This window comes from Erinaceus europaeus, chromosome 11 (genome assembly GCF_950295315.1).
Source record: "Erinaceus europaeus chromosome 11, mEriEur2.1, whole genome shotgun sequence".
Classification (NCBI taxonomy): Eukaryota; Metazoa; Chordata; class Mammalia; order Eulipotyphla; family Erinaceidae; genus Erinaceus; species Erinaceus europaeus.
This window is the reverse complement of record NC_080172.1, coordinates 77,207,698-77,222,358: the sequence shown is the minus strand read 5'-3', so window position 1 is coordinate 77,222,358 and position 14,661 is coordinate 77,207,698. Positions and strand designations below refer to the sequence as shown.

General features: G+C 38.7%; 1 protein-coding gene across 2 annotated transcripts in view; it reads left to right on the top strand.

Moving 5' to 3' along the window:
- The window catches only part of ALG14 (ALG14 UDP-N-acetylglucosaminyltransferase subunit), a 114,753-nt gene extending 105,516 nt beyond the window's left edge, over window positions 1-9,237 (top strand). For both annotated transcript variants that reach the window (XM_060202121.1, XM_007534004.3), the window contains exon 4: window positions 7,289-9,237. In XM_060202121.1, the coding sequence (XP_060058104.1) occupies window positions 7,289-7,519 (231 nt within the window). In that variant the 3' untranslated portion in view covers window positions 7,520-9,237. The remainder of the gene's footprint in view (window positions 1-7,288) is intronic.
- The last annotated feature ends 5,424 nt before the right edge of the window (window positions 9,238-14,661 follow it).

The window sequence follows — 14,661 nt, the reverse complement described above, 5'->3', positions numbered from 1 at the left end:
TCTGGAGAATTCTCACAAGGCTAGACATGGACCTTCCATATGACCCAGTAATCCCTCTCCTAAGGATATACCCCAAGGACTCCAAACAAAATGTGTACCAAAAAGAAATGTGTATGTTCATAGCAGCACAATTTGTAATAGCTAAAACCTGGAAGCAATCCAGGTGCCCAACAACAGATGAGTGGCTGAGAAAGTTGTGGTATATATATATATATATACACACACACAATGGAATACTACGCAGCTATTTTAAGAACAATGAACTCAACTTCTCTGACCCATCTTGGATGGAACTAGAAGGAATTATGTTAAGTGAGCTAAGTCAGAAAGATAAAGATGAGTATGGGATGATCCCACTCATAAACAGAAGTTGAGAAAGAATAACAGAAAGGGAAACTCAAAGCAGGATTTGACTGAATTTGGAGTAAGGCACCAAAGTCAAAACCATGAGTTGAGGGTGAGGGTGGATATTCAGCTTCATGGGGGGGCGGGTGGAGGGAGGGAGAAGCGTGGGATGGGACACAGTTTTTTGGTGGTGGGAATGGTGTTTATGTACACTCCTATCAATCTGTAATCATATAATTCACTAATTAATATGAGAGGTGGGGAATGGATTGAATGTCTCAAACTTAAAAGCACAAACTGAGTCTTTTTAATGCATAGGCTGAGTCTTTGATATGTTGACTCTCTTAAAAGCTTAGACCAGGGAGAACAGAAGCAACCGTTGGCACAGCTATATACAAATAATGTCAAAGGACATAAATTATGGTGATGTTGTGTATGTATCCTAACAAAGGGATATTTCAAAGTTAACCCAATTGCCAAATAATGTTATTATAATAATAACTATCTATTGTCTTCTTAAACCCTAAGACAGCAAGAACCTCCCTCTTCCTCTTTAGAGCCTATATTTCCCCCAGTCCTGGAAACTCTAGGGTGGGGCTCACTTTGCTGCATGCTTCTCTCAATTCATACCAAATGATATTGCATTTGCCAATCCCAACCTAATCAACACAACGAGTACCACCTCAGCATGCTTCACTTCTGACATCAGTCATTGAATGTCAACCCTTCACTCTCATTACTTGGGTGAGACCTTTCATAGGATTCCCTAATTCCATTCCAGGAGGTTCACTTCCTAATGAAGTCCCAAAACCTAGATATAGACCATTTCCCGTGATATAGAGCATATGTTCATATGTATCCATAAATTAGGGTAAAATATATACCTGAAAGCAGAAATACACAATAGTCTGCAGTGAGTCAGTATAAAGTTCCAAATGAAATAGTGTCCACTTAGACTTAGATACCCTCCTCACCTACTTCCTATTACAGTTCTCTCACTCACTCCAAAGCTAACCTCATCAAAGTAAGGACTGCAAAAGCTGAATAAGGGCAAGAGAATGGCATACTTTAACGATGACTGGAGGAGGGAGGCTTGACAACATAATCTATGCCACACCTGAGGAAGATGGATCCTAACATTGGGGCAGCTTGGAACGTTCCTACTGATGACCACAGAATGTGAGCTCAGATCTACAGGGATGCAGAGGTCACATTGGCTCCTAAGCTGAATATGGGCCCCAGACCAAATCAAATCATGAGGTTTACAGTCAACAATATTTATACACCTTTCCCATATTTGGGAGTTGTTCTCTTCTCTGATCCAGCTATCTGTCCCTTTTCCAGCCATGATATCACCTCTGCAGACAATAATTAGGATCTACCTGCATATCATATTTCAGGCTCTGGCAAAAAAAAAACACTAGTAAAGTCACAGGCCTTTTGGAATATAACTAAAATTTGTCATGTCAACAATTTGTTTGGCTATGTATATTAACTCTCTTTTTAACTACCTCATTCCAGGTGCTAGCATGATGCCGACCAGACTTCCCTGGACAGACAACCCCTCCAATATGTCCTGGAGCTCTGCTTCCCCAGAGCCCTGCCCCCCCTAGGGAAAGAGACAGGCTGGGAGTATGGATTGACCTGTCAATGCCCATGTTCAGCAGGGAAGCAATTACAGAAGCCAGACCTTCAACCTTCTGCATCCCACAATGACCAAGGGTTCATACTCCCAGAGGGTTAAAGAATAGGAAAGCTATCAGGGGAGGGAGGGAAAGGGATACAGAGTTCTGGTGATGGGAATTGTGTGGAGCTGTGCCCTCTTATCCTATGATTTAATCAATTTTTTTTTTTTTATAGATTAAACAGAAAAAAGTCAATGTGGTCTGGGAGATGGCACAGTGATAAGGCTTTGGACTCTCAAGCATGAGGTTCTGACTTCGATCCCTGGCAGCACATGTGCCAGAGTGATGTCTAGTTCTTTCTTTCTCCTCCTATCTCTCATAAATAAATAATTTAAATCTTTTTTAAAAAAAATTCAGTCTAAATTCCAAACAATACTGGAATAAATGAATGAGACATTCATAGAATACATATTCATTAACAAATACCTGTTTTTTAAAACAGTTTTAAACACAAAAATATAACTGAAACCAAGTGACATAATATATATGATTTCATGATTATGAATGCACATATATAAATATATTTTGAGGTTACCTTAGCCTTGGTCTATAAGATTTTAAATGTTTTGGAATCACAATTACGCACCTCTCCTAAAATATGTCACTATACCACACCCACTGCCAATGTCCCAGTACCCCCTCTGACAAAGTCCACTGGGTCCTTTCCAGCCTTGCAATCTAAACCTCCCCAACCCCTAGTCCCATATGGTAACTTCAGTACTGCAGTCTGTGACCAAATGTTTGTTTTCATTTTACTTTATTTATTTTCCTTGCTTTGTTTCTTTATTTATCCCATATGGATGTGAGATAGTCTATATTTTCACTTTATATAAGTTTCTTTAATATTTCTTGTAATATTTCTGGGTTGGTTATTATTGATTCCTGTAACAGTTGTTTGTCTGGAAAACTCTTCATCACTTCTTCATACTTGGTCAATAACCTAACTAGAGAATTCTTGAGTGGGTAGCTTTTCCATTAAGTCCACCAGTACTTTCTAGCTTTTAAGGTTTCTGTTGAATTCAACTCATAATCATATGGGGGTTCCTTTAGAGGTGACTCTTTGATTAGGGAACCAGGCAGTGCACCCAGTTAAGTGCAGATATTACCATGTGTGAGGAACTGAGTTCAAGCCCCCGGATGCCCACTTGCAGCGGGGATCTTTCACTAGTGTTGAAGCAGGTCTGCAGGTGTCGATATTTCTCTCTATCTCTCCTGCCTCTCTCAATTTCTTTCTGTCCTGTCAAACAATACAAAAAGACAAAGGGGGGACTTGTTATCTTTGAATTTATCACTTTATTAAGTACCTTGGTATGCTTAGTGAAAATTTATCTGATCCAAAATATATGTAAAACTGTTGTTGAAAAACTTTACACTAGTATAGCTTTTAAATGGTAAACCCTGAAGGAATTCAGAACAACCTTGTAATTTAGGATTGAAGCAAAATTTGAGGCAAATTAAAGAATTGTAAAATCCTGGCTCTGACAAGCAGTCATTTAGTCCATTCTCACTGTTTCCTACATTGGTGATAATCACATAGGAAAACAGTGATCTGCATAGTGATCCTCCATTTCCTAAACATGTAATCAAGTAACTGGCACAGTCTCTTGATGCTTGAGTTTCTTTCTGCAAATAATGAGCTAACAAATCTTGCCTCAAATGATTAGTGTGAGGATTAATTAAAACAATGGATGTAGGCGTTAGTTACCATGATGCCATCTTGACCTCTCCAGGCAGATGACCTCAACCAGTGTGTCCTGGAACTTCACCTCTCCAAAGCCCTAATCCACTAGGGAAAGATAGAAACAGACTGGCAGTATGGATCAATCAATGTCCATGTCCAGCAAAGAAGCAATTACAGAAGCCAGAACTTCCACCTTCTGTACCCCATAAAAAATTCTGGTCCATATTCCCAGAGATGAATAAAGAATAGGGAATCTTGGGGTCGGGTGGTAGCATACTTGGTTGAGTGCTCAAGCTTTAATGTGTAAGGCAGTAAGTTATATATAGTTATAAATAGTTCAATAAACAGCAACAATAGATAACATGAAACTAGGGGTCTTTGTGTGCTAAGAAGCTAGGAATTCTGTTTTAGGTATGTCCTATGTGGTCCTTAATTTTAGTGTTTGCCTGAGTCTGACTGATAACTAACATACAACTGGATTAAAAGTATTGTCTGGGAAGATGGTGTCAAAAGTTGAGAACAGGACTAGAAAGATGGATTAGGGCAGAGAGTATCTCCCAAATATGGGGAAAGTATATAAATACCATTGACTGTTAACCCCATTTATCTGACCTAGGGCCCATTATCTATTCATATTTATCACAGGAGCCTGTGTAGCCTATGAAAGTTGTAAGCATGAGGTCCTAAGTTTGATCCCTGGAAGGATATGTACCACAGTGATGTTTGGTTCTTCTTCTCTCTCTCCTCCTATTTTTCTCACTAATAAATAAATTATTTTCTTAAAAAAAAAAAAAAAAAAAAAACAATGGATGTAAAATGTTTGGTGTGGCACCTGGCCACAGCAATTGTTAATGAATAGTGAGGTTGAGAGTTGAGGTGAGATGATGATTATCATTTTGCTGTTGCCCAAGATCAGAGTTAGTTTGCTATTTGCATAGCCCTCTTTTTCCCGATTCTCCCTTGTCTTTCTGGGTTTTTTTAAAGATTACTTTTTTAAATAATTTTTTAATTATCTTTATTTATTTACTGGATAGAGACAGCTAGAAATTGAGAAGGAAGGCGGAGATAAAGAGGAAGAGAGACAGAGACACCTGCAGCACTGCCTCACCACTTGTGAAGCTTTCCCCCTGTAGGTGGGGACCGGGGACTCGAACCTGGGTTCTCTCACATTGTAACGTGCGCTCAACCAGGCGCGCCACCACCTGGCCCACTCCCTTGTCTTTCTACTGCTCTGCCGTGCTGTCTATAAGGAAAGGTTGTAGGGACAACTCGGTGGGGTTTAAAGAAAACTGTTCTGGGGAGCAATTTAATGGCTGGTGATGCCAGAGAAAGAACAAAGATTTTCCATAAAAGACAGAGACAGGTTTAAATTATAGGTAGGAGTTTTAAGATAGATGTGGGAAAAAAATCAATCCCCACCTGAAACAGGTTACCCTCTCCTTTCTCAAAGCTCTATGAATGCTGTTCCTGGTGGTCACATCTCAAGGAATGACAGAATCTTCATTAAACCCTTACTGGCCTGACTATGTCTTCCAGCCCAGACAGCATGCTAGTTGGTTAGGCATTGTGTCTGAGAGTCTTTTAACTCATAGGGTTCTCTTACCTCTGATAAATTTTGTGGATCTTTGTGCTGGAAATATTGTATGCCTATGACATAGTAGATAACGCCTAGCAGGTACATATAGACAGCCATAAACTTGTTTTCCTGTTTTCTTATTTGTGGAATAAAAATATACTTTTTTATGTTTTATTTTTTACTAAGTCAGTCAACATGAATTTATGATTAAAAGGTGAAAAATATTCTTCTGAAAATTTTTTAGAAATTCCCTCAACAGTAATACTGTGTAATCGGTTTCTTATTTTCTTGAAATATATATGTATTGCAGTTGTTCTGTGAGTTTAATTTTATATCTCTTGTTAGATTCACCAACTAAGTTCTCTTGCATTCTTCATTTACTTGAGATATAATTAACATATATAATTTCGAGGTATATTTTGAAACATGAATATATTGCAATAGGATTACTACAGTAGTATTAACTAACACTTTTATCATGTCACATACTTATTTCTTTTTTGTGCTGAGAACAATTAACATCTAGTCTCTTAGTAACTCTAGAGTTTATAACGCATGATTATTGATAATAATCAGTATGCCATGAACTAGCTTTCTGGTATTTAATGGTCTATTAGTAGCTCGTTTGTATTTTAAAAGATCTTGCTCATTCCCCAACCTTCAACCAACTAAATTGTTTTTTTTAACCAGTAGCAGTCTAAACATCAACAGAATTCAAAAACATTAAAAACTCTGGATTATAAATACAGATTAAATTCTCTTGAGGGAAAAATCTCATGCATTTATTAACCTTCTTTCAAATATCCTATTTATTGGATTGGACCTCTAAAATCATTCTACATCCTACACATACTCTATATAATTACTGAAAGATGTTTTCTCCAGGTTTGGCAAAATAATTCATTTGGGTGGTATACCTACTTTGCCATGCATGTGACTGAAGTTCAAACTCAGTCCCCACGGTGCTACCGGAAGCTTCAGTGCTGTGACACCTCCATCTCTCTTTCTCTCTTTCTTTCTTTCTCCCTCTCTCTCTTCTCTCTCTCTGACAAAAACATCACACATGAAAATATCACCCTGGAGCAGTGAAATCCCTGTTCTGACAAAAAAAAAAATTCTCCTACATTTTACAAGTCAACTCTCCAGCTATTATAAAGATTACTTTATGGAGCCGAGCAGTGGCGCAGCAGTTCGAGCCCCTGGCTCCCCACCTGCAGGGGGTTCGCTTCACAGGCAGTGAAGCAGGTCTGCAGGTGTTTGTCTTTCTGTCCCCCTCCAACAACAGCAATAACAACAACAATGATGACAGTAAACAAGGGCAACAAAAGGGAAAAAAAATAAAAAATAAAGTTTCAAAAAATACCAAAAGATTACTTTAAAAAATCAACAGGGGCTGGGAGATAGCTTGCCCAGTGGGACACTTACTTTACCTTGCCCAGTTCCGTGGGTTCTAGCCTCTGCACCATGTGGGAACACTATGAACAGTACCAGAAGAGCTCCATGAATGATGGAGCAGTGTTGCTGTGTCTCTCACTTTCTTCCCCCCTTCCTAGAATTATGAATGAAAAAAATCAGTAAGAACAAATGGTTACATGAGAAAACAGTGAGTCATAGCTGATTTTATGTTTCCTATATGCTTGTATGGCATTCAAGATCCACAGAACAACCAGAAAAAAAGCAACATATGGCTGCACAGTGAGAGCTGACCTTAAAGCAGTGCCAGGCTCCTCTTCTGGCAGAGTGGGCTACACAGATACAGAGAAGTTAAGAGGTTCTATGCAAAACCAGCAGCACAGTCCCAGCTGGTTCTGAGTGCCTATAGATTTGCTACATACTGGATCTCAACAAGAAAGAATTTAAGATTAAGGATTTTTTAAATCCCCCAAAGATTTATCTGTTTTTGTTTTTGTTTTCATTGTAAATGCTTCATTTAGTGTATTCTATATTTTAATTTAGCCTTCAATTCAACTGTTGTTTTTTTTTTCTTTTCTTTCTTTTAAGGTATTGTGTAATGGACCAGGAACATGTGTTCCTATCTGTATATCTGCTCTTCTCCTTGGGATACTAGGAATAAAGAAAGTAATCATTGTCTACGTTGAAAGCATCTGCCGAGTAGAAAATTTATCCCTCTCCGGAAAGATTCTGTTTCACCTCTCCGATTACTTTGTTGTTCAGTGGCCAACTCTTAAGGAGAAATATCCCAAATCCGTGTACCTTGGACGAATTGTGTAACAGATGACAACTTGCTTTTTTAGAATTTCACAGTCAACAGTGTTCAAAAGAAACAAAAGAACGCCATGTTTATTATAAAAGCATCTGAAAATGCTGAGAATTTTTGACAGTCAGGAGTAAATAACACAGTGAAGAAACTGAGGCTGCTCTTATAAAAGGCATTAGTAAACAAGTTTATGTTTCTCTGTGCGTTAAATTTCAGGTCCTGAAAAAGGATGACAGAGGACCTACTGGAGGTTGTATTGTTATGTGGAAAACTAAGAAATGTTATGCATGCACAAACTATTGTATTTACTGCTGACTGTAAAACATTAATCCCCTAATACAGGGGGGAAAAGTCTCAAAAAATTAAATTAAAAAATTTCTTTTCTATAAAGAAGTATCTGTCACCACTGAAAGTTATCTTCTTACTTGTTTTGTTTTTTTTTTTCAAGAGCTAAATAAAGAATTTGTAGGATTGGTAACATTTCCTGTTCTACAACTTTTCCCTCTCTGGACAGTATTCTACACTGTAAAAAGGAAAGAAAAAGAAAGGTATTTCATAGTTTTTGTTCAGATACAACAGGCTTTCTTTCCTGTGTGGAAGCAGCAAAGTCCCCAGTGAGTTCTTTCAGCATAAAGGAAGCAGTTACATTAAGTTGGCTTCATGACAGTTTTTATTCCACAGATTTCCAGAACCTTGAGCACAGACCACTATCTTTTCTTATTGGTAGTTTCTTTACTTTTACTTTATGAGCAGTTGGTCTCAATCTGTTGTTTAATTGTTAAATTGAAGGTGATCATAGTTATAATAGTAGAAATGTGATTTTTTTTTTTTTTTTTTTTTTTTACCAGAGCACTGTTCAGCTCTGGCTTATGGTGGTGCGGGGGATTGAACCTGGGACTTTGGAGCCTCAGGCATGAGAGTCTGTTTGCATAACCATTATGCTATCTACCCTCCGCCCAGAAATGTGATTTTTTTTTATTGGTGGAATTAGTGGTTTACAGTAGCTACAGTTACTGGTACATTTGTAAAATTTCTCAGTTTTCTACAAAACAATCTCATCCCCAGCCTAGATCCACCTCCACCACCAGGCACCAGGACCTGAATGCCACCCCTGCCCCCAAGTTCTTAAACATTTTTAAAATGGCCCTGTTAATTAAGAAACAAAATGCTGAACACATTCTTTTAATATTTTAGTAAATGTATAATGTTATCTAGTTGCCATTTTTCAAGGTCTGACCTTGAAAAATGTGTCTATTTCCTAAGATCTTATTCAGTGCTTTCTATATGTCAAATGTTCTTCTAGACACTTTAAAAATATTATACTTAATCACTTAATCTTAATTACAACTTGGTTGGGAATCTTATTTTCTGCACTTTACATATGGTTTATCCAAGATCACATGTTGAGTAAGTTGCCAAACCAGGTTTCATAGGCATGAGAGTAAAGCCAGGTCCATGGATATGTGAACTAGACAGTGACATACGACCCAAACTTGGGAAAACCTCCCACTTTATTTGATACTACTATCATTCTGCTGAATTTCTTAAAATGTATTTGAACCCAGGATCTGCATTTTATTTTGCACTGGATTCTACAAAGTATTGTACTTGTCCTGACTAAGACTTTGCGCTCCTAATGTTGTATGTCAAGTATAACACAAGTCTGTACATCTCTCATTTCAGGGCCTGGCCCAGGTAGCTCCTCAATAAACAGGAACTCTATTCTCCTTCCCCTAAGCCTTGCTCCTTTAACAACAGTGAGAAGGCCTGTTGGAGTACTTGAGTTTCTCTTTCTCTTAACTCTTTTTAAAAATATGACAGAAACCTGATAAATGATAAGAGATTGATGAAAAGAGACACTGTTGCCCATAGTAATGTTAAATCAGAATGCTGTAGCTGATCTAGTCTTGGTTTTTGTTTGTTTTAGAAAAATCTCAGAAAATATAGCAAAGCAGGCACATCTTTCATCAGTATATTTTCCTAAGTTGTTGCTGGTTTTGTGTGGTTTTTTGTTTGTTTGTTTGTTTGTTTTGTTTTGTTTTGGCTGGAGAAACACATGGGAGGAACATCTCAGAATAGTGAAAAGCATTTTGCAGTCTGGATTCAGTGGTCATAGGGCAGCCAAGCAGTAGCTCTTTGTTCTTTGACTTTAATTCTCAAATCTCAGACACAGGCTAAGTTTCCACTGACGTAAAGGTCCTGAGTATCAGACAGCATATTTGTGTAGTTCAACCAGGAGCTGAGAAAGAAAGTCTTTACTTTACTTTTCTGGAGAGAAAGTGATGTGGGGCTGGGGAGGGAGGACAGCAACATGCACATCTCATTCCTCTTTGGATTTCTTCTACTGTTTGATTTGTTCCAAGGTAACACTGAATAAAGCAGTTGATGGCTGAAGATGGAATGCATTCAATTCAGCTCATGGCTGTCTGTGGTCCAGGGCCACTCCCCCTGGGCCCCCACTGTAATCCTGTAGCAGAGGTTCCTGCATAGGCCAGAGAGAGTTATAGAAAAGACTGTCATTTCCTCCAGAAACATATGTCCCAGATGTTTTGGAGACTGTGGACCGAGACAGTGGTTAGCCTGGAATGTCAGAAAAAGAATCTGTATGTATTGTATCAAAGTTTAGAAATAAAACCAGGGTTCAGGATGCTGCTCTCACAATACAAAGCCAGACTAAGTCACAGATTATCACACCTTCTTGCTCAGTTCCAGAATATTTAGTAAACAAGTGCATATTTCCCTGTATATTATTGTTATGGCTAATTCAAGCCCTCAAGGTCACACTAACAAAGGAGACTGGTTTGAGATTATCATAGGCGACAGTTTCCCTGCTGTGGATTTTCTGTATCATTGAAATAAAGTCCTAGTCACAACTCGAACTGAGTATCAGTAACAGCTAGCTTGCCCCTTCCACTTTCCCTTGAAATTCTCTGGAATGTCACTTTTACTGGAAAAGACTGGTCATGAAAAATTAATGGCATCAGTCTTTAATGAGAAGGAAATCACATATCCTGCCCACACCTACTTCCCTGGAAGATTTTTATCTACAGCTCAGTCATCCTAGAGGGTCTTAACAGCTTGCCAGGTCAGAAAGTCTAGCTGTTTCAAATGAGATATCCAGAAGTGATCACAGGGAGCTTTAGCCTGAGAGAAGAGTGCTATGAAGGTAGAGGAGACAGCATAATGGTTTTGCAAAAAGAGTTTCCTGCCTGAAACTTCAAAGTCCAGGGTTCAGTTCCCCACACCACCATAAGCCAGAGCTGAGCAGTGCTCTGGTCTCACTCTCTGTATATCTCTTTCTATTATTATTATCATCATTATTACAAATAAAAATAAGTCAGGTTTTAAGAATTCTGTGAAGAATGCCTTACAACTTTAAATTGGGTAGATCCTTGCTGTAAAAAACTTAGCCCCAAGCTTCCCTTTATAAAAGCAACCTGAACAGACAATAACTTGGATCCAACTGCATGTCAGATTTCAGGCTAAGGGAAAAAAAAAAAAAGCTAGTATAGCTACAGGCCCTTTGGAATATAACTAAAATATGCCTACTAGCTACCTACAAAACGGAGACCCCCCAACTCTTCATCTGCACTACTCCAGCCTTTAGATCCATGATTAGTCAACAACTTGTTTGACTTTATATGTTAACTCTTTTCAGCCACTAGGTTCCAGATGCAAACATGATGCCAACCAGACTTCCCTGGACAGACAACCCCACCATTGTGTCTTGGATTTCTGTTTCCTCAGAGCCCTGCCCCACTAGGGAAAGAGAGAGGCAGGCTGGGAGTATGGATCGACCAGTCAACGCCCATGTTCAGCAGGGAAGCAATTACAGAAGCCAGACCTTCCACCTTCTGCATTCTACAATGTCCTTGGGTCCATACTCCCAGAGGGTTAAAGAATAGGAAAGCTACCAGGGGAGGGGATGGGATACAGAGTTCTGGTGGTGGGAATTGTGTGGAGTTGTACCCCTCTTATCCTATGGTTTTGTCAGTGTTTCATTTTTATAAATAAATTTAAAAATTTTTTTTAATTTACAAAGCAACCTGAAACATACTATTTAAAGGTCTGGGGGAAAACTAGGAAATATACTACCCCTTAATATGCAGTTCCTTAGATAGAATCTCTGTTTTATTTCTTCTAAAAACCTCCATTTCACCAAAAGGGAGTCTGAAGATATTGTATTGAATACCATTAATCAGGAGTAAGAGCACTGTACACAGAGTACTTTGGTGGTTACTAAAGGGGATGCAAGTTGCTGGTTGAATGAAGCAGGTAAAAGGAATCACTAGTAGAGTAATAGAAGGTGGTGATCATGATGTGGCATATACAGATGCCCAATTATAATGCTGTACACTGAACGCATTCTGTAATCCAGTGAGACTGCAATAATTTATTTTTAATTTTTTAAACAAATTTGAAGACACAGGAGCCAGGAGATAGCACCCCGTAGACTGTTAGCTTGAAACCCCACTTTATAATACTATTGAATATTATACCTCATATGCTTGTTCCACTCTTGATGTGAATGTAATATAGGCACTAACTAAATATATGAATTTTATTATTACTGTTGTTATTATTATAGTGAACATTTATTAGACATTCAATAGGGGTCAGACACTATGGTAAGTACATTACAATCATTCTATTTGAAACACACCGCAATACTGAGAAGATACTGTTAGTCTTTTTAGTTTTTTAGTTGAAGCATTCAAGATTTTTTTTCTACAGAATTTTTCATCAGGGGGTTAATGATTCTTTTCATTCTGTCCCTTCCCCTCCTTCCCCAGAGTCCTTTACTTTGGTGCAATACACTACTCCCAGTCCAAGTTCCACCTTACGTTTTTCCCTCACTGTTCTTTGTTCTTAAGTTCCACCTATAAGTGAGATCATTCAGTATGGGTCTCTTTCAGGCTATTCTCTTTCTGGCTTGTCTCACTCAATGTGATACCTTTGAGTTCTGATCAGTCTATCACAAAGGAGATGACCTCATCACTTTTAACAGATATGTAGTACTCCATTGTGTATATGCACCACAGCTACCTTAGTCATTCATCTGCTGTTGGATATCTGGGTTGTTTCCAAGTTTGGGCAGACATTGGTGTACATAGATCTTTTTGGATAAGGGTTTTTGTTTTCCCTGGGTAGATCCCTAGGAGAGGGATTGCCGGGTCATAAGTTAAGGTCTATTTCTAGAGAACATGAATTCTTACAGCTTTAGATTTTTCTAGGACTAAGTTAAATTTCATCTAGACCAATGGCTCTCAAACCTTTTGATTTCAAGATCTCATTATTTTTCTTTTTCTTCTACCTCTTCCTCCTCCTTCTTTTTAATTCCTACCAGGCTTATTATCAGTGGGGCTCAGTGCTAGTATTACAAATCCACTACTCCTGGTGCCATTTTTTTTCCTTTTCTATTTCATTAGATAGGACAGATATAAACTGAGAGATGAGGAGGGAGATAGAAAGGGAAAGAGAGGGACTGGGTGGTGGTGCACCTGGTGGAGTGCACATGTTACAGTGCACAAGGACCCAGGTTCAAGCCCCCAGCCCTCAGCTGCAGGGGGAAAGCTTTGTAAGTGGTGAAGCAGTGTTGCCAGTGTCTCTCTGTCTGTCTCTCTCTCTCTGTCACTCCTACCCTCTGAATTTCTGACTGTCTCTACCCAATAAATAAATACAGATAATTTAAAAAAAAAAGAAAAGAAAAGAAAGGGAAAGAGAAAGATAAACACCTGCAGATCTGCTTCACCTTTAGTGAAGCATCCTCCCTGTGGGTGGGGAGTAGGGGCTTGAACCCAGGTCTTTGTGCATGGTAATTTTCTTTTTTCCTTTTTCCCAGAGCACTGCTCAGCTCTGGTTTATGGTGGTACAGGGAATTGAACCTGAGACTTTGGAGCCTCAGGCATGAGACTCTGTGTATGGTAATTTTCTATTGCTCTTTAACAAATTGCCACAAATCTAGTGGCTCAAAACCGCAACTATTACCTTTACAGATTAGGAATTTAGGCAGAATTTAACAGTTCTCTGTTTAGATCTCTTAAGGCTGTAACAAGGTTACAGGATTAGGCTCCGCTCCGGAACTCTGGATTCTTTTCCACACTTACGTTCTTGTTAGACTTCAAGAATTTTGCACTTGTAGGGCTCATAATAATGTGTTCCTTAAAGATCAGCAGGAAAGCAATCATGCTTCTCTCTTAAGGATTCACATAACTGGGCCAGGCACACCTAGGATAATCTCTTTCTAATTACTTCAGAGTCAATTGATTCAGGGTTGTAATTATAACCACAAAATCACTTTTGCCATATTAATGTAAAATCTGTGGAGTAAATCCCATGATATTCACAAGCCCCAGTCCAGAATGGGGGATTTTAAAGGAGGGTATGTGTCTTGTGATTATATATTGGAGTCATTAAAAAAATTTTTTTTTTCATTTAAAAATTTTTTTCAGCCATAATATACCAGGATTTTTTGTTGGTTCATTTTGTTTTAAAATATATATTTTGTTTGTTTGTGTCATTCTGCTGGGGTATTTTTCTGGAGCTTTGCACCTCTAAGTCCACTATTCATGTGGATCAACAATGGTAGAGAATGTTCCATCCTCCAAAGGGAGGCTGGACAACATAATCTATGCCACACCTTAGGAAGATGGGTCCTGACATTGGGGCAGCTTGGAACGTTCCTACTCATGACCACAGAATGTGAGCTCAGATCTACAGGGACGCAGAGGTCACATTGGCTCCTAAGCTAAATATGGGCCCCAGATCAAATCGATGGGGTTTACAGTCAACAATATTTATACACCTTTCCCATATTTGGGAGCTACTCTCTTCTCTGATCAGCTTCCTAGCCCTTTTTCTAGCCATGACATCTCCCCAAACAATAACTTGGGTCCACTTGCATATCAGATGTCGCTCAGGAAAAAAAAAAACTAGTATAATCACGGGCCCTTTGGAATATAATTAAAATAAGCCTAGCTATCTACAAAACAGGGATTCCCAAATCTTCATCTGCAGTATTCGTGACTTTAAGTTCATGATTAGCCAACAATTTGTATGGCTTTATGTTAATGCTTTCTACAGCAACCAGGTCCAGATGCTACCATGATGCCAACCAGACTTCTTTGGGCAGACTTTAATGTGTCCTGGAGCCCTG